This window comes from Rhinolophus ferrumequinum, chromosome 4 (assembly GCF_004115265.2).
Source record: "Rhinolophus ferrumequinum isolate MPI-CBG mRhiFer1 chromosome 4, mRhiFer1_v1.p, whole genome shotgun sequence".
In the NCBI taxonomy this organism is placed as follows: Eukaryota; Metazoa; Chordata; class Mammalia; order Chiroptera; family Rhinolophidae; genus Rhinolophus; species Rhinolophus ferrumequinum.
The window spans coordinates 90,890,667-90,915,015 of NC_046287.1; the positions used below are offsets into that span (position 1 = coordinate 90,890,667).

The 24,349-nt window shown below is 33.1% G+C and overlaps 2 protein-coding genes across 2 annotated transcripts in view; both read left to right on the top strand.

The window, feature by feature from the left end:
* CPB2 (carboxypeptidase B2) overlaps positions 1-2,612 on the top strand; it is a 56,538-nt gene extending 53,926 nt beyond the window's left edge. Inside the window, exon 11 of the mRNA XM_033104167.1 lies at positions 2,251-2,612. Within this exon, the coding sequence (XP_032960058.1) occupies positions 2,251-2,435 (185 nt within the window). The 3' untranslated portion in view covers positions 2,436-2,612. The remainder of the gene's footprint in view (positions 1-2,250) is intronic.
* Positions 2,613-3,167: 555 nt separating this feature from the next.
* The window catches only part of ZC3H13 (zinc finger CCCH-type containing 13), a 96,971-nt gene continuing 75,789 nt past the window's right edge, over positions 3,168-24,349 (top strand). The window contains 4 exon segments of the mRNA XM_033104166.1: positions 3,168-3,547; positions 9,488-9,613; positions 9,944-10,053; positions 12,577-12,688. Coding sequence (XP_032960057.1) covers positions 9,497-9,613; positions 9,944-10,053; positions 12,577-12,688 — 339 coding nt within the window. The 5' untranslated portion in view covers positions 3,168-3,547; positions 9,488-9,496.

Here is a 24,349-nt window from a genome sequence, read left to right on the forward strand (position 1 = left end):
AATTGTCTCAGGAACAAACTGAGGCCACATTGGTCTACATGGTATCTGTCTCTTGGTGTCACTGGTCCACTGCTGCTGTTGCTGATTCAGGTCCTCGCTCTGTCACAGAAAAACCCCACAATTTCCTTCCTATCCTCTTCTCTACTATTGTTCCCGAAAGCATGACCAGAGCCTCAGGACCGGATGAATTTACAGAGCAACTTCCTGTTACGATGCAAACAGCCCATATCCACACCTTCATTCATTTAGGATACATTTAAGTGTATGAGTGGGTAAACATAGGAAAATGGCTAGAAGAATAAATGCCCAATATTGATAACGATTGTCAGAAATATTTGCTGAATGAATGAATAACTTAACTAATCCACTGTTGATGGATATTTTTCAATATTATAAACAATGTTTCAGAAAACACCTTTGTATTCAATTATAGGTATTAGAAACAAGCAAAAATAATCACTTTGCATATTATATGGCTATCCACCTGGATAACAATAGACAATCAACCCAAAATATTAGTAACAATCAAAAAATTGAGTAAGGTGGCTGACTAAGAACTAAATATATAACTTTTTAAATATCAAAAATAATCAGGCAGAAAATAAAATGGAAAAAAGATACTACTTGCCCCCACATGTATATATATATATATATATATATATACATACATATAAATATATACATATATATTTCATTGTTAAATGTGTGTATATATACATATATACATACATGTGTATACACACACAAATTCATCTGATCTGTATGAAAAACCTAGAAAATTTTACTGGTGTACATAAAAGAAGACAAATAAAAGGAGAAGCCGCAGTTTTTGAGTAGGAAAGCAATATAAAAAGTGTCAATTGTTCTAAACTAATTTGTATATTAATCTCAAAGAATGTTTAAATGATATTGAAATTCATTTGAAAGAATAAATTTGGTAGAAGAGCTTGTAAAGTTCAGAAAACTAAGAATAATAAGAATTTTCCCCAACCAGGTATTAAAACACATTAGAAACCTCTAATAATTAAGACAATGTTGAACTGAGCCTGGAAGAAACAGATCAATACAAGGGAATAGTGAGTACAGAAAAACACTCAAATATATAAGATCTAGTATCTCAGAAAGATGGCATTTCAAACCAGTTAAGAATGTTAGATTACTCAATTAATATGGTTGGGAAACCTGACAAGTTACTTAGAAAAAAAAATTTAATTGGATTACTAACATGTCTTTCTCCAAAATAAAATCCAGATAGATAAAATATTTCCATAGAAAAACCCTGTCATAAACCAAGTTGAAAGCTAAATAATCAAATAAGAAGAAAAAATTCTCCACATATTTCACAGAACTAATAACAGTAATGTTGCTTTTACAATCTATAAATTGAATCAAGTAGAAAAATGAGAAAGACAATTGATTAAAAAATATATAAACATGGACAATAAATATACCAAACAAATATTCAAGTCACTGGTAATCAAAGACCATAAAGACAATTTGATATTAGTTATCACCCATAAAATTGCCAAAAATGCAAAATTCCCATGGATAACATGGGATGGGGAAGTGGGCATATTCGTATCTTGCTAGTAGATGTATCTTTTGAAGGTTATTTGGCAACATGTCGCATAATTATAAAAAGTATATACCCTTACACTAGCAAATCTACTTCTAGGAAAGAATATTCTAAATGAACAAAGAAGCGTGATGTATAAACAAGGATGTTCATTGTTAAGTTGTTTATATTAATTAGAAATTAGAAAAAAATCTAAATGTCTCAAAATAAATATTTAAATTAATTATATGCAGCTTTACAATGCCATGCTATGAGATCATTAAAAATGATCATGTAGATTTGAACTCATCAATACATACAGCTGGTAACGATAGATTATGTTTAGAAATGTTACAAAACAGCATGTATAGGATGACTTTATTAATGTAGGAAAAAATTAACTCAGAAATTTAAAAAAATTGAGTTAAAATAGTTTTTGGTTAAAAAGCATGCACTAGGAAAAAAAGCACTAAAACGTTAATGGTGAGTATCATTTCTTGGTAAAGTTATGGGTAATTTTAATTTTCTTCCTTAACCTGTTTTCCTTCAATCTACATTTTCTACCAGAAACTTAGATTACTTAATAATCAGAATAAAGCTAAGCAATTTTTATTTTTAGGAGGCAAAAATCCCATTTTGTTAATTAACTTGAAACATCTGTATTTCAAAAAGTAATTTCTTTTTTCTTCTTGTAGACCTAGCTCCTGGAGGTTCGGATGACTGGGTCTATGACTTGGGCATCAAATACTCCTTTACAATTGAACTTCGAGATACAGGCAAACATGGATTCTTGCTGCCAAAGCATTTCATTGAACCCACTTGTAAAGAAGCTCTCGCCGCTGTCTCTAGAATAACTTGGCACGTCATCAAGAATGTTTAATGCTCTTGATTTTTTTCACTCTGCTCCCACATGTTGATTTACTGATTCCAACAAGACCAAATCATTGTACCAGTTTCTTTTTAAGTTTTATCAATAGTTTTGACAAAAGGTTTTCCTACTCTTTGGTATTGTCAAAGAACAAAATAAACGTTACCCTAAAATGAAGGCAGACAAGGATTCACGTTTATCTTATTTTATTTTGTAAAAGGCTAGGTACTGATTTTTTCTTTGATTCACGACGTTTGACTAGTTATCTCAAACCATTTTAATAACTCGTTTCATACAAATCATTAGACCCTGAACAACAAACGTTTCTCAGAAGTACGTTAAAGATTTCTGCTCCAAATTTTCAACAAATTTTTGCCTGCGCCTTTAAAAACACCACCGTGCAGTCCGTTTGCTCCACAGGAAAAGACAATGGCCCAGAAAGCTGAGGTTTGTCAGCGCTGGTTAAACATTTTTGAGCGAATGAATGAATGAATGGCTGTACTTACTTTCGACAACAAAAGTGGCATTTAGCACATTTACAACAGACCTTTATTGTAAGAAATTACGTAATGAAAGAAGAACACTCTTTCTCTTAAATTCACTTTTAATTGGGAACTTGAGCTCTTCCTGATTCCGGGTTTCCTTTCCCTGCGATCTCTCACAAAGATTTGAGGATTCCGACCACGCTCGGGCGGGGTGGGGGTGGGAGGCGTGTCCGCGAAGGGGCGGTGTCTGCGCGCTGACGACTAATCTGGCGGCCGGAAGCTGCCTGGGTCTGCAGAGACTAGGGCAAAGCCTTGACTTCCGGCGGCCTTTTGAGGTGATTCTCCCAGCGGCCTAGTGGTATTTTTGTTGCCTTTTCGTACTGTCCAGACTCTCTTCGTGTTTTTCTTTCTACGTCTCGCTTGATCCTAGCGAAGCGGCTGGCGGGTTCCGCTTCTCAGCCGTCTCGGGGGCCCCCCGCTAGCCGAGGGCCGGTTCCTGGGAGCCGCGCGCGCACCTTCTTCTCCTCGTCGTCTTCCCGGGGCCAGGCGCGGGGACTGAGAGTCGCCTCCCCCGCTCCTCGGAGCGGTGGCGACGGTGACGCCTCCGGACTGTGCTTGCCAAGGGAGCTCAGGGAGGAGGTAAGCTTGAATTGTGTGAATTGGTGTGGGTGTCAGGGGAAACGCGTTGGGCAGACCCGGGGTGGGGAGGCCCGGTGTTGTCCTCCTTGCCCGACGGGGACACGCCGGGAGTTTTAGCTCCTTGACCATCCCACTCTTAACTCGGCAATAGCTCCCTGTGCTCGGGCCTCATATCTCGCCCTCGTACTGATTCTGGCGAGTTCGTCTACGGGGGACTGGTGGAATCAGACAAAAGGCTGAATCACTACTATTTGAGGTGGGCTTGAGAACCCTTGCGTGGTATTCGCATTGTATGAGATGAAAGGGTGCAGGAATGATTTTAAATTTCGACGCTCTCTCTTTACTCATTCCAGACTTATTAGGGAAACGTATCTTATTTTTGGTTGTATTTGTATTTGGGCTTGCTTTTTCTCGGCAGTGATAACTGAACGACTCTAGGTCCTGGGAGTTGTGGAGTGCTAGCTACTTGATCTTCACATTCCCTAGGTAGATAGTTTTGGCAACCATCTGTCAGAAACCGGGGAAGGTGGAATGAAAGGAGAGGGCCTGATACTTGGCATTGTCTTTTTCCAAATAAGTTAACATAATTTATGTGGCTTGAAAATTATTCGGAGTTGATATTACGTGAATGATATTGTTAGGATCTTGTTTGTGGAGCGTAGTATCAAGCTCATCGGTTGTTTGCGAGGGTTACAGATAATTTGAGCTATTGAAAATCATGGGCGTATGCAAACTCTTAAGGTTTTCGGTTTTTTAAAGAAATAATTTAAAAAGTTTTGTAAAGGTCTTCACACCTCGTTTTCAAAGTCCATGACACTCGCAGTAAATCCAGATATGCTTATGCAGTACAGTACACATATGTATACTCGTATATAGCAGTTAGTGGACTCTAGTTCTGTAATATTTGAAGTTAGTCTTTAGTACCTAAGCGACAATATTTTGGAGAGTTTTGTGGACATAATCTGTAGATTTTCAAATAATTTCCAATTTCTTAATGAAACATTGAGATTGTAACATGGCAGTTATAACAAAAGACTGAGAAAGTTGATGCAGGTATGTAGCAATTTGTGTTTGTAAAAATAGTTGCACTGTGAAACTGAAGACTTAATCTGGTAGGATCCAGTTTTATCAAATACATGCCTTTTACTGACTTCCTAATTATTGGTGATTTGAAATGAACATTGCATGTTTTAAGATACGCAAACTCATCTAATTTTTGTATCTGTAAATTAAAACTAAAATCCAACAAGTGAATACTATGAATATTTTAACTTCTGTACAAGTTATCAGTGTTAATTTGCATTATAATATGCATTGGCATTTACAAAAAAGCTAAGTTGTTAAATTTACATTTATTTGAATTGGTTTCTGTGCATGTTAGTCTTCCTCACCTCCCCCAACCCCCACTGTCCTTGTCATGTAGAGTTGGAGCTGTTTCAGCAGATACTTAGTAGTTGAAATGTTAATTGGAGTTGATTTATAAAGTGTCATATTCTTTTTGTGGTGCTTTTGTGGGTGCAGTTCTCTTTACTTCACTTTGTAATAGTTGCCAGCAGCGGATATTCTCTGCATAGTCTTTTTAGCAAATTGTGTTTTCTGCACAATGCTACAGTATTGTCTTGCTCATACCTATGTAGTCAGTTTAGTTCTGTCAGTCCTGTTCGGAATTTAGTTTGGAATTATTTTAGTCTAGCTATATATATAAGCAATCTGCCAGATTGTTTTAGAATGTTCTTTTTAAAAAGTTCTCCCAGACTATGCATCAAATAAACTTAACTTTTTTCTTTCAAAAATATGAAATACAAATATTTAACATAACATAACCTTTTTATTTTCATTATTTGACAGTTTACTAATATTATGATGCTACTCATTAGATTGAAGTGGTTTATGCTTTTATTTTTGCTATGGCATGACGAGCCCTCAAAAGGATGTAATTAAGGATTGAAGTAAGCATACTATAACTGATAAATGTTTTATTGACAAGATTTCAGTAATTACGCTTCAGAAATAATTGTTTAAAAGAGGCCCGTGTATGTGTTTCCTTTCTCTCCCATATGTATAGTATGAATTACAAATGTGATATTTGTAAGTTTTCCAGGGGCGGACTTTCCCATTTATTAAGACCCTTTTTGTTGTGTCTTAATAAATTCAAACTTTATGCCCTGTTTTTCTTTTCCAACTGAAAAAATATAATAAAAACTTCTGACCTTTATTTTATCTGCTAATGGAGAGGAGAAATAGGAAAAGAACTCAATAGACTTTCATCGGTGTCACTCTGGCTTTGATAATGCTGGTATTTGGGAAAGATGATGATGTGTGGATGGAAGTGTGATGGCAACTTGAAACCAAAGAGTAATTTGAAAACCAAACTGGAGGGAAAATCTTCAAGTTATTGTTTTTAACTTTTCTCCTATACTTTGTAGTATTTATTTCTTGAAACCTGTTCAGGTATTATCAGGTTGGAGCAAAAGTAATTGCAGCTTAAAGGGTTATAAGTGCAAAAACCGCAGTTACTTTTGCACCAACCTAATAATTGAAAATGTTTCCCCCTCCCAGTCAAATCTGCATTTTATTCCTTTGTGGGCCCAAATTTTTAGATTAAAAATTCTAATTAAGTCACATTAGTTGGTAACAGGTTTAAATTACTTTATTACTGTGTATGAGTAAATGCTTTTCTGGTGTATTTTACATTATGTATTCATATTTAGACAGATAGGATTTAAAATACTGTATTTTGTAATCTTTGCAAGCATAAAGCATTTTATTGATGCAAAATCATGATTGTTTTAATAACAATATTTAGATAACTTGTTATTGTTGACTGCTGATAGAAGTTCCTAGGTACATAGAAGAATTCTTTCTTTCAATTAGGAAACTCCAATTTCTTTTTTCTTTTTTGCCTCAGTGTTTTTTTGTTTTATTTTTTTATTTCTAGCACCCTCCTGTAACCTAGACCTGGTACTTAAATTGATTGCCATTTTGGTCAAGGTTTGACACTGTTGGACTGACTCCCTGAGAAAAGAGGAAAATACATCTTTACTTCATTGCTGTTCTTCTCTAATTTGGTGGACTCAACAGTAGTTAAAAGTAAAATTCCTGGGATAATCACTACATAGGTGAATTTTTTTTTTTTTTTAATTGGGGAATATTGGAGAACTGTGTTTTTCCAGGACCCATGAACTCTAAGTCAAGTCCTTGTTTTCAATCTAGTTGTGGAGGGTGCTGCTTACTGGCCCATGTGGCCGGCGACCTTGGTGTTACAAGCGCTGCGCTTCAACCACTGAGCCAACCAGCCGCCCTACATAGGTGAATGTTGAATAGTTCTTGATGTCACCTGTAAAAGCAGTTGTCTCTGTGAAGGAACATTTTTACTGACAAGAATACGAGAAGAGGGGTAAGAAGGAATCATTAGTCCTTACTTGATTGTCCTTGACATAGCAGTCCAAACCCTTTGAAGTCTGGTAGGGATCTGGGATTGGAGAGAAGCAGTGAGACTATACTTTCCCGCAGTAGGTCAAGGGAGGAGAGAAGTGCTGAGCGAGGCAACAGATTACAGAGCAGGAAGAGAAACAAGAATTAATACCTGGAGCCCTCAAAAAAACAGGAAAGGAGATGGTAGATTACCAGTGTTTCAAGTATAATAATAAATAGCTTGTTGCTTCAACTGTGGAAAACACTACCACTGACTTTTTTGGAGGGGATGTGTTAGGAGTGAGAGCATGTTAGGGATAGATGTTTGGCGGGCAGAACTAACCATCTCAATTGATAAAAAAATGTAAGGTTAGGATTAGTTTTCTTGAAGCAATGTGGTGTGATGGTGTGATGGGGTTCCTGTTTTCCAAGCTCTGGATAATTAATAATAAGGAACTTTTAGAACTCATTCGATTTTAAATTTATTAATAAATGTTTTTAAAATTTATGAATGAGGATTACAATGTAATCTATATATTAATATTTATACTAACATAATGAAACTCTAAAATTTCTTTTTTTCTAACTTCCTATATATTTTGTGACATATTTACTTATCAAATCCTGCTCAGTTACAAATTGTGTAAAAAAAACCAAGTAGTTTTCTCGGTGAATCAAAGCTCTACATTTTCTAGAAGCTCTATCTCAGCTCTACATATATTGGCTTTTAGTTCTTTATGTTCAGTAAATCAAATGGACATGCAAAAATTTACCAACTTTTCCTCTGTAAATTCACATTTGGGCTGAGAATGAGCCCAAGAAAAGTTAAATCAATTATCTTACAATACTAACTCCAGTATGTAAGACTGATTGTATAGTTGATACATTAGTGATTTTATGTTGAGCAAATTGTTATTCATTTATGTGACACTCTACACTAGTTTTAAAAAATTTTTAATTAAAGTTATTTTCTAACTTTGAATTGCTAAAAATTGCTATTAAAATAATGATTACATTTTATATTAAAGAATAACAATACACATTTTTCTGACTTAAAGCTACCATATTTTATCATTTCATATTTTCCTGGTGGCTCATTATCTTTGTTCATTTGTCAAATATTGTCCTTATTCTTTGGATTCTTTTAAAATGTGACCTGAAAAGAAATATCTAACTGAACCGTTCAAACATTGTTCATAATTTTTTCATCAGTTTTCGTTTTGAATTGGTACTGCCATGATTTAATTTAATTTCCTTTCAAGTAATATTCCTTTACTTTGAAAAACATTAAAGAACATTTGTGAACTTCCAGTTCTGTACCAAATGGAACTTTTTTAGCTGCCATCGTTCATTCTAGTAACTAATTTTCACCTCTAATAAATTTCAACTAATATTTAGATTGTATAAAGTGTGGTATTGTTTACCTCTTTTTCTTTCTTTTAGGCAGTGCGTACTACCCACTTCCTGCAGTAGTATACTCTCTAGATTATTTTTGATCTAGAATTTGATAATTGTTTTCTAACGCGTACCATACAACTTTTATTTTTATTTTTTATACCGTACAACTGATATTTTTATTTCCAGTTGAATTACCTATTATATACTTGGATTAATTTTCTACTATGGTTTTAGTTTTTAGAGTTTTATTTACTTTAATAAAATATTTTTACGATGTCTTTCTTGTTGCTAGTAATGGGAAAATAGACTTTTTATCACTTTTAGAACCTTTGAGTTTTATGTCAGGGTAGTATAGATTACAGAAACACCTTCAGTTTTTTGAGTTCTAACGCCTGTTCTATTTTGAAAGAAAGTCATCAAAATTGAGGGGATTTTTATTATATTAATGGAAAATAAATATACTTGATTAAACTGTTTTTGACTTCTGTAAGACAGAGAAAATATTTAAATAGTATTCATTTTTCTCCCTGGCTGATTTTTGGAACATAACTAACGTTACTTAAACTGAATAAAACATAACTTCTATCAATAAAATTCTCACCTGGTTTTATTTTCCCATTTTTTTTCAAATTGCAAAATTAAACTGATTTTTTAAAATTTTTATTAAATTAATTGGAGTGACATTGGTTAGTAAAATTATTTTCCCTTTTTTTTAACGTAGCTTTCTTTTTCAGTTAACGAATTGATAGAGAATGATAGTACAACTTTTCCTTAAAAGATAGTTACTAAATTTTGAAATACCTGCATAAGGAACCTAGGAACGAATCGTGTGTTTTCTGAGGTTGAATGTACTATGAAAACTTAACTGTGTCAGGATCTTATTCATTCACTCTGCAGAAGAGGTAAAATTCTAGCCAACAGATTTCAAAGTTATAAATTGACTAATAATGTGTATCTTAGAAGATAACTTCTGTTTACCAATGACCTCTCCTATGCCTTTTTTTCTCCTGAGGAAAATCCCATGTAATTTTACAGTATTGTCTACAGTGTGATCTACTTGTAAGTTATGGGCTCATTATTTCAAATAGAAGAATTTTACAGTTTTGCCTCTCTCTTTTTTGGTTAAAGTAGTACAAAATGTCAAAAATTAGAAGGAAGGTCACAGTGGAAAATACCAAGACCATATCTGATAGCACATCCCGAAGACCCAGTGTATTTGAGAGGCTCGGACCCAGCACTGGCAGTACAGCAGAGGTGAGTTGTCACTACTACAGTCACAGGGGTTCTCTCTTGCAATCCTGTTCTTGAAATACAGATTTATATTGTAAAGGTGAACAGGTTGTATTGTAGGGATGTTGGTTCAGTAAATTTTTTAAAATGTGTTTCATAAAAAGGAGTGAAAAGGGTGATAGGGTTTATGGGTTTTTCTTTTTTTTTACTGATGTTTTTATTATTTGGGGAGTAATGTATATTACAGGTTAGCTGGAATTTTGATATCATTTATTTAAATTTTGTCCTAGCATCTTTTGTCCAGAAATAAGTATGAATAAATATGAAATTTACATAGTAATATCTGTCTCTTAGACACAGTGCCGTAACTGGCTGAAGACTGGCAACTGCCTCTATGGAAACTCATGTAGATTCGTACATGGCCCTTCACCCCGTGGTAAAGGTTATAGCAGCAATTACAGAAGGTAAATCAAGAACTTGAATTGTTCATATACTGTTAAAACATGGCTTTTTTAATCTAGTACAAAAATCTGAACTACAACCATATATTTGGTTAGATTTTCTATTTTGGTGGTAGTCTTATCACTATACAGTCAAAGATCAACAAGATCTTTTTAGTTAAATTCAAGATTAATAAAATGTTTGCTTTAAAATTATTTTCTCACTATTTACTTGTTTCGACAGTAGATCTTGTTATATTATGTGGGACTTATTCCTCCCCTCCCCAATTATGTATTAAAGTGCTGCTTAAGGCAGCAGAATTTAATGGATTTATTTTTAGAAAGAGGCGATTTTCAACTCTTAAAATATCAAAATTTAAATAGGATATAATTTTAGCTTTTTAAGATGTTCTAAATTCAAATCTTAATGACAAATGATATTCTCATGCAAGCACTGAAGGTTAAAATGCATTTGCCAAATCCCTTATCACAATGTATTAAGGTAAATGAAAATGTGTATTTATATAAGGATAAATATGCTATCCATTTAAAACTTCATTTTGCCTTTAATAGAAGCAAAGCTAAATTAAACTTTCATAATAAAGATGTTTTTCTTTTGGTTCCCTCATGATAATTTTGTTATGGTGTTTAAAAATGTAGCATACTTAAAGATTGTTACAAAAAGAGTTTAAACTTGATTGGTAAACAAATAGTTTACCTAGTTCTAAAATTGAGTGTGCTGATAGCTTTGACTACAGTAACAGTATAAAAATTGAACATTAGCATTTGGAGATTTTTATTTTAATTGGATGAATTTGTGTGTGTATATATAGATTTTGAAGTTTAATAGAATTTAAAATTCAAACCGTTAACATTAACTGACTTTCTCTTCACTTAAATGTTGTATATAATTTAGTTTACGTGTGATGCTGAATATTTGTATTTAGAATGTCATTTGTTTTGTGTGTTAATGTTGCGAAATTAGTCTATAATTACCTGTATAAACACAATTACCTGTATAACACATATTGAAACTAGTTCAATAATTTTAATGTTTTGTTAATATTACTACACTTTTAATATATGCTTTAATTCATTCATCTTTGAAATTTATTACTGACTCAATTTTTATACAAGAGATAGTTTTGAAGAAAATGGGCAGAGAAATTTGTCTAAAATGGAAAAAAAGTGTTGTCATACTAGACTTAGAATAAAGGACTTTTTATTATAATTTTGCAGTTTTGTTTGTGTTTTTTTAATCTGATAACTTCTCTTGTATTTGTGTATTTTCCCCTTTTTTTGTAGTGAAGAAAAATATAGTTCATAATGTGATTCAAAGATGGAAGGAAAAGCAATGCATCTGAGATAAGCTTATTTAGTCACAAGACATTTAAGTCATTCATTGAGCATTCGCTGTATATAGAGTACTCCTGTTAGGTACTGTTTAGGAGAGAAACAAGTTTAGAATAAACTTTTATTGTATGAAGGAAACCAGGGCAAATGAAATTTACATGTACATTATAATTAAAGGATTTACATACTTGTTCATTTCCAACTGTTAAAACATTTAACATAGATATGTAAAATATACATGTAAATGTTAATGAAATCCTTTAAAGTGAATTAACTGAAACTATTTCTTCACTAACCATGTGATTTGTATTGATGATCGACAAATTAAATGATTACTTGAAATAGATGTGAATATTTATGTGATTTGTTTATATCTTTATATACATTTTTTTGGTGGCTATATTCTTTAACTTATATTGCCCTCTTTTAAAGGTGCTCTGGGAATATTCTTTAAAGGCAGTGTGTTTTTTATCTCTGCTTTGTTTTTCTTAGTAATGGTGTGAAAATAATTGAACAACCATTTGTCAAATTCCCAGTATAAATTATGAAGCCTTACCAGTGTTGAATATAAATGTGTGTTTTTCCTCAATTAAAAAAGTCCACAGCAGAATATAAAATTAATGTCTAACATCTTGCTATGAATCCTTTATTTTTATTCTGAAATAATTTTAAATGTAAGAAAAGTTAAAAGAATAACACAAAAGCTCTTATATTTGCTTTGATTCTTAAGATACAGAAAATATTTTCTCAGTTGTTGATGTTGCATCCATCCACATACATATGTAGATGATAACACTGTTGCTTCTAGATTAATTTTGCAGTGTTGTAGTTTAAAACTGTATCTTCCTATTTTTTGCTTTCAAATGTAACTAATATACTGATTAATAGAAAACACATTAAGCTGCTAATTACAGTTGCTCAGCTCACACATAGTTTCTTATTGATATTACCAGTACCTGCCACCCCATGGAATTTTAATTGGTTTTGGGAGAAAATTTCTAAGTGATGCTAATATTTTTTATATGTCAGTATTTAAGCTGAAACAAATTAATTAGTTTTTCTGAACTTTAGGAGCCATGGACAGAAAAATTATATTGAAATTTGTGAAGTTATTTCTGTAAATAAATTCTTATAAAATGTTAGGTAAATATAGATTTTTGCTGTTTTGTTTTGTTTTTGTTTTTTGGTTCAAAGGTCACCAGAAAGACCTACAGGGGATCTTAGAGAAAGAATGAAGAACAAGCGCCAAGATGTGGACACTGAGTCCCAGAAACGAAATACAGAGGAGTCATCCTCACCTGTTAGGGTAGGAATGAATTTCCCAAAACAAAATTAAATTTCCGTAGTGATTTATCATTTAGGTTACATTTTAAATACTATCTTTTGTTCTATTAAATATTATCTTTTGTGCTAAGTATATGGTAAATGTATAATATTGCATTATGATGTTTTACACAGATAATGTAATTTACAGGAAAAAAGTCCTCTGGCAAAACTCATAATTCTCTGATTGTTTGAGTTCTTGGTGGTAATTACAATGAAGGAAATTTGTTGGCAGAGCTTAAGCTGAACTTCATAAAGTTTCTATACTTCGGTGGGCATCATGACTATCTAAACATATTCTTAAGTTTCCAGAATTCAGCCAGCCGTCATATCCTGCCTGCTTCAAAGAATAATTTAAATGGCTTAAAGTAGACACTTTTAAATTATAACAATGAAAGCAAAGCATGGTGGTGACAGAAACTGAACTAGAAAACTTAGGTGAAGAAAAGCACGTGTGACCACAAAATTTAGTGATGAATTCCCTGGCAATTAAGCTAAAAGAGAAACACAATTTTTGTTGTAGTTTATTCAATAAAAAAAACTAGATGTTTGTCAGGGATGGAAATTTTTTCCCGAGCTATTTTTCCCCCAAGAAATTTATCGTGCTCTTGTGTATGCTTGTAACAGATTTGTTGAGATATTATTCATATACCATACAGTTCACCCATTTAAAGTGTACACTTCACTGATTTTTCATATATTCAGAAATCACCACAGTCAATTTTGGACATTTTGATCATCTCCGAAAGAAACTCCATACACTTTAACGGTCAGCCCCCATTCTTCCAACTGACCACAGTCCCCAGGCAACCACTATTCGACCTACTGTCACTGTAGATTTACCTGTTCTGGATATTTCATATAAATGGAGTTATGCAATATGTGGTTTCTTGTGACTAGCACAGTGTTTCAAGGTTCATGAAAGATTATGGGGTCTATCAGTATTTTATTCCTTGTTTTTGTCAAATAATATTCCATTATATTGATATATCACATTTTGTTTGTCTTTTCATCAGTTGATGAACATTTGAGTTGTTTCTACTTTTTGGCTCTTATGAATAATGCTGTTACGAACTTTCACATACAGGTTTTTGTGTGGATATATTTTTCATTTCTCTTGGGTTTATATCTGGGAGTGGAATAACTGAGTCATATGGTTTAACCCTTTCAAACCTCTATGTGTAACCTTTGGAGAACTGCCAGAATGTTTTCCAAAGCAGCTGCACCATTTTGCATTCTTGCTAGCAGTGTATGAGGTTTTCAATTCTCCACATCATTGCCAACATTTGTTATTATCTAACTTTTTGATTATAGCCATCCTAGTGTGTGTGAAGTGGTGTCTCATTGTAGTTTTGATTTGTATTTCCCTGATGGCTAATAATGTCAAGCATGTTTTCATGTGCTTATTGGCTGGCTGTGTATCTTCTTTGGAGAAAAGTCTATTTAAATCTTTTATCCTTTTTTTTTTTTAGTTTTCAGGTGTACAAAACAATGTAGTAGTTAGACATTTATCATTTATATCCCTCACAAAGTGATAACCCCCTCCCCCAATCTACTATCCCTCTGACATCGCATACAGCCATTACATTTCCACTGTCTCTATTCCTAATGCTGTACTCCACTTCTTGTAACCATATGTGTGTGTGTGTGTGTGTGTGTGTGTGTGTGTATATACTCATACATATATATATATATAAAATTATGGTTGACATTTATTATTGTTCAGCTTCAGGTGTATAGTGCAGTGGTCAGGCATCTGCACCATCCATGCAGTAGTATCCCTAATAAGACGTTCCCATCGGATACCCTACAAAATCTTTACAACATTATTGATTGTATTCCCCAAACTGACTTTCATATCCCCGTGGCAATCTTGTGGTTACCGACTGTGCTTTCTAATCCCCTCACCTTCTCCTTCATCCCCATCCCCCACCCCTCATCTAGCAACCCTCAGTTTTTCCTCTATATCTCTGAGACTGTTGCTTATTAGTTCGTTCATTTATTCTTTTCTTTAGATTTCACATATAAGTGAGATCATATGATATTTGTCTTTCTCCGACTGATTTATTTCACTTAGCATAATGTTCTCTAGGTCCATTCATAGTTTTGCAAATAGTAAGATTTCATTCTTCTTTATGGCTGCACAATACTCCTTTGTATACATGTACCACAGTTTCTTAATCCAGTCGTCTACCGATGGACATTTCGGTTGTTCCCATGTCTTTTTATTGTGTATAGTACGGCAGTAAACATAGGGGTGTGTAAATTTTTTTGAATTAGAGCTTTGGATTTCTCCGGATAGATACCTAGGAGTGGAATTGCTAGCTCATAAGGTAGTTCCATTTCCAGTTTTTTGAGATACCTCCATATTGTTTTCCATAGTGGTCGCACCAATCTGCAATCCACCAGTAGTGCACAGGGTTACCTTTTCTCCACATCCTCTCCAGCACTTGTTTGTTGATTTATTGATGATAGCCATTTTGACTGGGGTGAGGTGATATCTCATTGTGGTTTTTATTTGCATTTTTCTGATGGTTAGTGAGATTGAGCATTTTTTTACGTCTGTTTGCCATCCGTATGTCCTCCAGAAAAAATGTCTCTGCATGTCCTCTGCCTGGTTTTTAATTGGGGTGTTTGTTTTTTTGTAATGGACTGAGTTTTTTAATAAATTTTGGATATTAACCCCTTATCGGATATATCATTGGCAAATATCTTCTCCCATTCAGTAGGATCCCTTTTTGTTTTATTGATGGTTTCCTTTGCTGTGTAAAAAACTTTTTAGTTTGACGTTACCCCACGTTTACTTTTTCTCTTCCCTTGCCCGAGGGGATCTTTTATCCATTTTTTAATCTGTTTATATTTTTATTGTTGACTTATAAGATTTTTAAAAATATTTTTTAGATACAAGTTCCTTACCATGTATATAACTTGCAGAAATTTCTTCCATTTTATGGGTTGCCTTTTCATGTTCTTCATGGTGTCCTTTAAAGCACAAATGTTTTTAATTTGATGAAATCCAATTCATCTAAATTTTTGTTGTTTCTTTTGCTTTGGGTATCATATTTACCCTATTGGCTAATTCAAGTTAAAAAAGATTTATGCCTATGTTTTCTTCAAAGAATCTTAGAGATTTAGCTCTTACATTTAAATCTTTGATCCATTTTGAGTCAAATTTTTTATGGTGTCAGGTAAGGATGCAATATCATTCTTTTTCATGGAGATATCTAGTTGTCACTTTATAATCTTTTTATGAAAGTTATTGAATTGTATATGCAGCAACCTCTTTGATAATTCAAGATATATAGAAGCTTTTCTATGGCTGTTTTTGATCCTTGATTAAAAAAATAAGCTGTGTTAGTTTTACATTATAGTTTGTAAAGACTTACTTTTAGTGACCTAAAGTAATGCAGTTTTCCATATGTATCCTTCTAACATCTTATATGATATATAATACCATTTTATAAATCTTAAATAATAGTTCTCTACTGGAGGTATATAAAAAATCTTTTGGAGGAGAGATGGTCTTTTCTAAAATACACATGCAGATATTCTGCCCCTGATCTACTGCATTAGAATTTCTGGGTAGGGGCTGAGCATGTGTATTGCGTTTTGAAATAACCTGTTGATTCAGTGTAATGAATGGACTTCGTCGTTTGCTGATAAATGTTTAACAGCCACTCAGGGAAAGAAAAAAGAAAGCCATGCTTTGTAGGATTCGCCAATTTCTTTGGTGTAAATACTGTCATGACAGTTTCAAGCTACCAAAGTGATGGCACTGAATACAGAGTTGGGAAGAGATACTCATTTTCACACCGTTATATAGTATTCTCACACACATAAACATACATACATACATACATATAATAAATATAACCACAAGAGTAAAATGTACTTAAATATTTAGGAAGTGAGTTTTGAGTAATTATTTTTTAATTAATAGTTTGTTTATGTAATTTAATTTTTAATTATAGCTTTGTTTAGCAATGACTTACACAGTTCTTAAAAATTTAACAGTTGGCTCTTATGAGTTAATGTGAACTGGTTCTAGCGCACTACTACATGGATTGTAGTTACTATAAAGGGCAAACATCTGGAATTCATATTCTGAACACATTACTTTAGGAACTATTTAACTCTACTGTCAGTTTCCTGATTTGTAAAATAGAGGTGATAGCTGTATCAGTGTGTTGCTCTGAAGAAAATATATGTAAAACAAGTAACATGACTATCCATGACAGCTTAATAAACAGTGTGCAATGGTATTAGAATAGCTCTTAGTCTTTTCTCTCTAATATAAATTGGTTTTAGGCCATTAATAGGAGATGAACATTAGCAGTGGAGATTTAGGTTGTTAACAGGTATCTAAGTGTAACTGTGTTGTTGATCATAAAGGTTTGTATATTTATTGTATCAGTTTGGTAGACAAGAAACTTGAAACCTGATTCTTGCTTTCCCCAGATTAGAAAGCCCCTGAAGGCACTGAGCTTCATGCACACCTAAGGGAAAGAGTCATAAGATTCAAGAATGGCCAGGTTTTAGGGAATTCACTATCCAAACTTAGAGAAAACTGTTAATAAGCTAGTATGCAAGGGTATTAATTATTTCCAGTGATAGGAGAGGATATCATTTCTTATATCACTGATCATCTCTATGATACATTCCTAGTGTGGTACATGTGACTCTTGATATTCATGTAAAGAATTTCTATGGAAAAATTAGATTTATTTTAGGTAGGGGCAACTAGAATATAGATAACAACATAGTTGAGATAATATGTATAATTTTCCACAAACTAATTCTACTCCTTTTTGCCACTGACCTCAACTCTAATGTGTCTGAGTTATGAGGTTGGTAATCCCTGACCTTGTGGAGAGAGGAGTTCATAAATAGGTAAATTGTAATTTTGTGGAGTGTGATAGTATGTTGGAGAGAAATGAGCAAATGGAGAGAATAATAAATAACTGCCCAGGGAACCATAGAGCCTTTTACAGAGGGAAATGACATTTCACACTGAGTGTTGAAGGATAAATGGGATGAAAGAGGGGAGGGGTAAATGTCCAGGAAGAGGTAAAAACCACAATAATGAGGAGTTTTAAATAAATAATGAGGAGTCTCACAGCGCTTGAGAAGCTGTGAAGCTGTGTGCCTAGAGTGTAGGAATTATGTAGCATGTGGAATGAGGGCTGAAGAGATCTGTGTTGTTCATCAGCTCACCTCCAGACCCTGGAACTAGTCAAAGCTCACTTACTGAATTAAATGAGAAGCGATTTTGATGTGCAGCCAGTATTGAGAAGCCATGGTGGTCTCAGGTCTGTACTGTCCAGTGGGGCTGTTGAACATTTGAAATGTCTGAATTGAGATATGCCATAAATGTAAAATGCATACTGAATTTCAAAGACTTAGTATGAAAAAAAGAAAGTCTTATATCTCATTAATAATTTTTATGTTACATTGACAATATTTTGAATATATTGGGTTAAATAAAATATTCTATCAAAATTTTAATTTTACCTGTTCCTTATTTCTTTTTAATGTGGCGAAAAGAAAATCTCTAAAAGCACATACATGGTTTGCATTGTATTTATATTGGAAAGGGCTGGTCTAGTAGGTGTTTGAACCAGATTTAACACAATGGAACTGAATTTAACACAATCAGGCTTATTTGAGGTAGAGTCAATAGAATTTGATGACCAAAGAGCCATTAACTAAGATGGAGAGGAGAGAGAGTTGGTTTGTGCCCCTTTTGAATACTAGGCTCGTATCATCATGGACAATTGTGGCACCGTGTATACAGCACTACTGACATCATATGCTATTTTGAAACATTATGAAATAATGTACTACATTTTTATGGTACTAGATACTTTCAGCCAGTCTATACAGTGTTTCCCTGAAAATAAGACCTAGCCAGACCATCAGCTCTAATGCGTCTTTTGGAGCAAAAATTAATATAAGACCCGGTATTATATTATATTATTACATTACATTACATTACATTACATTACATTGGACCCAGTCTTATATTAAGTATAATATAATTAGTATAATATAGTATACTAATTATATAATACCTGGTCTTATATTATATTGTATTATTGTATTGTACGCGGTCTTATATTAAAATAAGACTGGGTCTTATATTAATTTTTGCTCCAAAAGATGCATTAGAGCTGATGGTCTGGCTAGGTCTTATTTTCGGGGAAACACGGTAGAATTTTTCAAATGAAGTAATTGAATTGTGTTTTCTTCTTCTGTTAGAGACTTGTTACTTTACAAGTATGTAATTTGAGCACAAAGATCAATTAGCTTTGAAAGCAAAATTAGACCCCTGATTATAGTCAGATGGGAAGAATATTCAGCGTTTGTTGGTGATTGGGGCATGTGTGTGCTATAGGAGATCTCTGTGTCTTAGAAGATTTGTGGCTGCGTTCATGAAAGGATTAAATAATTCATCACTGTAGGAGGATATCTAGTTTAGGATTTAGAGATCCACTGAAAATCCCTTTGCTAACCTACAGTCTTAGAGCAAATGGGCAGTGGTTTAAATTTATTGTGTATGTATTGATCTTTTTTAATTTTTAAAATTATAAAATATGTAATGTACCATTTTAAACATTTTTAAGTGTGCACTTCAGTGGCATTCAGTATATTCACGTTATTAAGCAATCATTACCCACCATCCATCTACAGTATTTTTCATGATCTTTGTTTCTAAAGTCTTGAATAATTTGTTAATCTGCTCTCATATGTGAAATTGAAACCATTGGAATAATGTTTCAACTGATGTGTGTGATATTTTTAAAAATATATTTTTTTAACCTATCATTTTAATGACCTTTTCTGTTTCTATAATAAGTCATTTTCAGAGGTTTTTCTTTTGAGATTTCAGAATGATGTTCCCTTTCCTTTGTCCAATATTTTTCAAAGGGTTATATTTATTTTTGTCATTTGCTTCTGTTTCCTGCCCCACTTCCACCCAATGATTTATCTTCAAATGGAGAATTTGTTTAGTCTTGATATTTATCCTTACCTCCATTTTGGATCTATTTAAGAGATTGTAGAGAATCGGTATCATTTCTTTTGTAAATGATAGACTTTACATATGAACCCATGTATGAGTGGTGCTTTCTGTTTTGAAAGGTTATTAATTACTGATTCAATTTTTTTAGTAGTTATAGGCCTACTCAGATTGTTTTTCTTCATGTGTAAGTTTTGGCAGATTGTATCTTTCAAAAAATTAGTCCATTTCATCTAGGTTATCAAATTTATGGGCATAGTGTTTGTAGTATTCTTTTATTATCCTTTTAAAGTTCTTGGGAATCTATAATGATGTCTCTGTTTTGTTTCTAGTATTGGTAATTTATGTTTCTCTTTTTTTCTTAGTTAGCCTGGCTAGAGGCTTATCAATTTCATTGATCTTTTCAAAGAACCTGCTTTGGCTTTATTGATCACCTGTTTTCAATTTCATTGATTTCTGCTCTAATTTTTATTATTTCTTTTCCTCTGCTTACTTTAATTTGCTTGTCTTTTTCCGGTTTTCTAAGATGAAGGCTTAGATTATTGATCTGAGATCTTTTCTATATGCATTCAATACTATAAACTTCTAAGCACTGCTTTCACTGTTATACCACAAATTTTGATAAGTTTTATTTCATTTTCATTTAGTTTGAAATATTTAAAAGTTTCTTTTGAGATTTCTTCTTTGACCCATGTGTTAATTAGAAGTGTGTAATCTCCATATGTTTTGGGATTTTTCAGCTATCTAGTGTTAATTGATTTCTGGTTTAATTCCGTTGTGGTCTGAGAGTAGACATTGTATGATTTCTGTTGTTCTAAGAGTGTGTTTTATGTTTCAGAATGTGGTCTATCTTCGTGAACGTTTCATGTGAGCTTGAGAAGAATGTGTGTTCAGCAGTAGATTAATGGTGCTTTTGAGTTCAACTGTGTTCTTGCTGATTTTCTGCCTGGTGGATCTGTCCATTTCTGATGGAGATGTTTTAAAGGCTCCAAGTGTAATAATGGATCATGCATTTATATTAGTTTTTACTTCACGTATTTTGACACTCTATTTTTAGACACATATATACGAAGGATTGTTATATATTCTTGAAGAATTGACCCCTTTATCATTATGGAATGGCCCTTTTTGTCCCTGGTAACTTTCCTTGCTCTGAAGTCTGCTCTGTCTGAAATTAATACATCCACTCCCATCCCACTCTCCTTTGATTAATATTAGCAGTGTATCTTTCTCCATCCCTTTCCTTTAAATCTATATGTGTCGTTTTATTTAGAGTTTGGTTTCTTGTAGACAATGTATAGTTGGGTCTTGTTTTTTATCCGTTATGAAGGTCTCTGTGTTTTAATTGGTCCATTGATGTTTAAAGTAGTTATTGATATAGTTGAATTAACATCTATATTTGTTGCTGTTTTGGTTTATTACCATTTTTCCTTGTTGTGATGTTTTCCTCTTCCACTCTTTTTGTGCCTTTTATGGTTTGAATTGAATATTTTACATTATTTTTCTCTCTTTTAGCATATAATTCTACTTGTTATTTTTACTTTTTTTCATGGTTGCTCTGGAGTTTGCAATGTACATTTACAACTAATTCAAGTCTACTTTCAGATAACACTGTAATACTTCCCAGGTAGTCCACGTCCCTCATAGTAAAATATTTTTTAACTCTAGATTTTTTTTTTTTTAAAGATTTTATTGGGGAAGGGGAAAAGGACTTTATTGCGGAACAGTGTGTACTTCCAGGACTTTTTTCCAAGTCAAGTTGTTGTCCTTTCAATCTTAGTTGCGGAGGGTGCCATTCAGCTTCAAGTTGTTGTCCTTTCAGTCTTAGTTGTGGAGGGCGCAGCTCAGCTCCAGGTCCAGTTGCCGTTACTAGTTGCAGGGGGCGCAGCCCACCATCCCTTGTGGGAGTTGAGGAATCGAACTGGCAACCTTGTGGTTGAGAGGATGCGTTCCAACCAACTGAGCCATTCGGGAGCTCAGCCGCAGCTCAGCTCCAGGTGCCGTGTTCAATCTTAGTTGCAGGGGACGCTGCCCACCATCCCTTGTGGGACTGGAGGAATTGAACTGACAACCTGGTGGTTGAGAGCCTACTGGCCCATGTGGGAATCGAACCGGCAGCCTTCGGAGTTAGGAGCATGGAGCTCTAACTGCCTGAGCCACCGGGACGGCCTAACTCTAGATTTTTAAACTTGTTTGCAGAGTTGTGTGAAAAAATCTCAAGTTTTTCGTCATTTTTCTTCTAATGGCTATTTTCCCTTTGTCATAGCTGATTTTGAATACTTTTACTTTCTTCCTTTTTTCTTCATTAGGCTAGCCAGTCGTTTATTTTCAAAGAATCAGCTTTTAGATTTATATATTAGTTCTTTCTCTTTTCTAACACATTTATTTCTGGTTTTTCTTTGTTAATTCCTTCTTTTGTTTATTGTATTCCTTTGTGGAGTTTTTTGAGCATTTATTTATTGTCACATTTTTTTATATTAGTATTTAATGCTATAAACTTTTCTCTGATAACTGCTTTAGCTGAATTCCATGAATCTCATATGTCATGTTTTCATTATCATTATTTTCAAGAAATCCTCCACTTCAGGTTTGGATTTTGCCTATGATCCAATAATAGTTTAATGGCATGTTTTAAATTCTTCGGGTTGAAGAACATTTTGTTTGTTTTTATGTATGTGTTCTTTTCATTAAAAAATAACTTTAATGTTATTACTCTTTATATTTCTATTTTTCTAATCTGATGACCTAAGATATGGTTAATTTTTCTGAATTTTCCTCATGTGCTTGAAAAGATGTATTTTTTACTTTTTGGTTTTCAGGTTCTAAAGTATATCTAAAATATCTGTTGTCTTGATCTATATTTGTAATAACTTTGTCTACTTGATCTTTCTTGGTTTGAGAATTTTTTTTAAAGTGTCTTATTAGTAGTATGTTTTTGTCTAGTTCTCTTCCCATTTCCTGTGGTTTCTGCTCTTCACTGCTGTATTATTGGGTACATAGATACAGAGGTATTAATAACTTTTTTGTAACTAACTTCAATAACTAACTTCATTGTAATTTTAAAAATCAGTATTTAGAGAATACTTGATTTTTGCTATCTGTTCAATGTTTTTTGAAGTTTATAGTCTTATTTGTTTACTTGTGGCTCTGTTTATTATGAAACAAGCTAATATAATTTTTATGGCCAATTCATAAAAGAATATCTCTGATAACCCTATTATGGGATTTCTCTTCAGTATAATATAAACAAAATACACCACAGTTTCCTAAGTGTAGACTTACATTTCTTTACTGAGTGTTTCAGTAATACTGAAAGGATCTGAAATTGTACATATATGAGTAATTAAAAATTTTTAAATGTCTTATTATATCTATTCCAAAAGCTATGCTCTGAACTAAGTTGTTGGACTAATATTCAGGCCAAAAAACAACAATGAATCACTGTTATTCGTTATTTAAAGTTTTTAGCCTTGATAAAAAGTGGCCAATTGAAAAGGTTTAAAAACATTAAGGTGAGACTATAATCTTTTTTTAATTAATAATGGCGTTTTCAATTAATAGCTTTGATATAATATGTGGTAGTAAATGAAAGAAGAAAAATTTTGATTAGTATTAAATTTAATTCTATCCCAGACTAGAAAAAGCTGAAGGAGTTCATCACCACCAAACCAGTATTATACAAGAAACGTTAAAGGGACTTTATTAAGAAGGGAAAAAAAGATCATAAGTATGAATAATCATCATAAAATGGCATACCTGTTAGTAATGACTTTAAATGTAAATGGATTAAATGCTCAAATCAAAAGACATAGAGTGGTGGAATATATAAGAAAACAAGAACCATGCACATGCGATCTATAAGAAACCCACTTCAAAGCAAAAGACAGATACAGGCTGAAAGTAAAGGGATGGAAAAAGATATTTCATAGAAATGGAAATGAAAAAAAAGCAGGGATAATAATACTTATATCAGACAAAGAAAACACTGAATAATAAAGGGATTAATCCAACAAGAGGGTATAAACCTTGTAAATATTTACACACCCTACATAGGTGTACCAAAATAGATAAAGCAAATATTGATGGACAAATAGGGAGAGAACAGTAATATAGTAATTGTAGGGGACTTTAACACTCCATTAATATCGATGGATAGATCATCCAGACAGAAGATCCACAAGGAAGCGGCGGCCTTAAATGACACATCAGACAAGGAAAATTTAATTGAGATTTGTACAACATTTCACCGCAAAGCAGAAAAATATACATTCTTTTCAAGCACACATGGAACATTTTCCAGAATAGATCCTATGTTAGGCCACAAAACAAGTCTCAACAAATTTAAGAAGATTGAAATCATATCAAGCACATTCTCTGATCCCAATGGTGTGAAGCTAGAAAACAATTAGAAGAAAACTGAAAAACAGACCAACATGAGTCAAAATAACATGGTACTAAACAATGAATGGGTTAACAAAATCAAGGAAGAAATCAGAATATACCTTGAGACAAATGAAAAGGAAAACAAAACCACCTCAAATCTATGGAATACTAAGCAAAAGCAATTCTAAGAGGGAAATTCAGAGCAATGCAGGCCTACATCAAGAAACAAAAAAAATCTGAAAT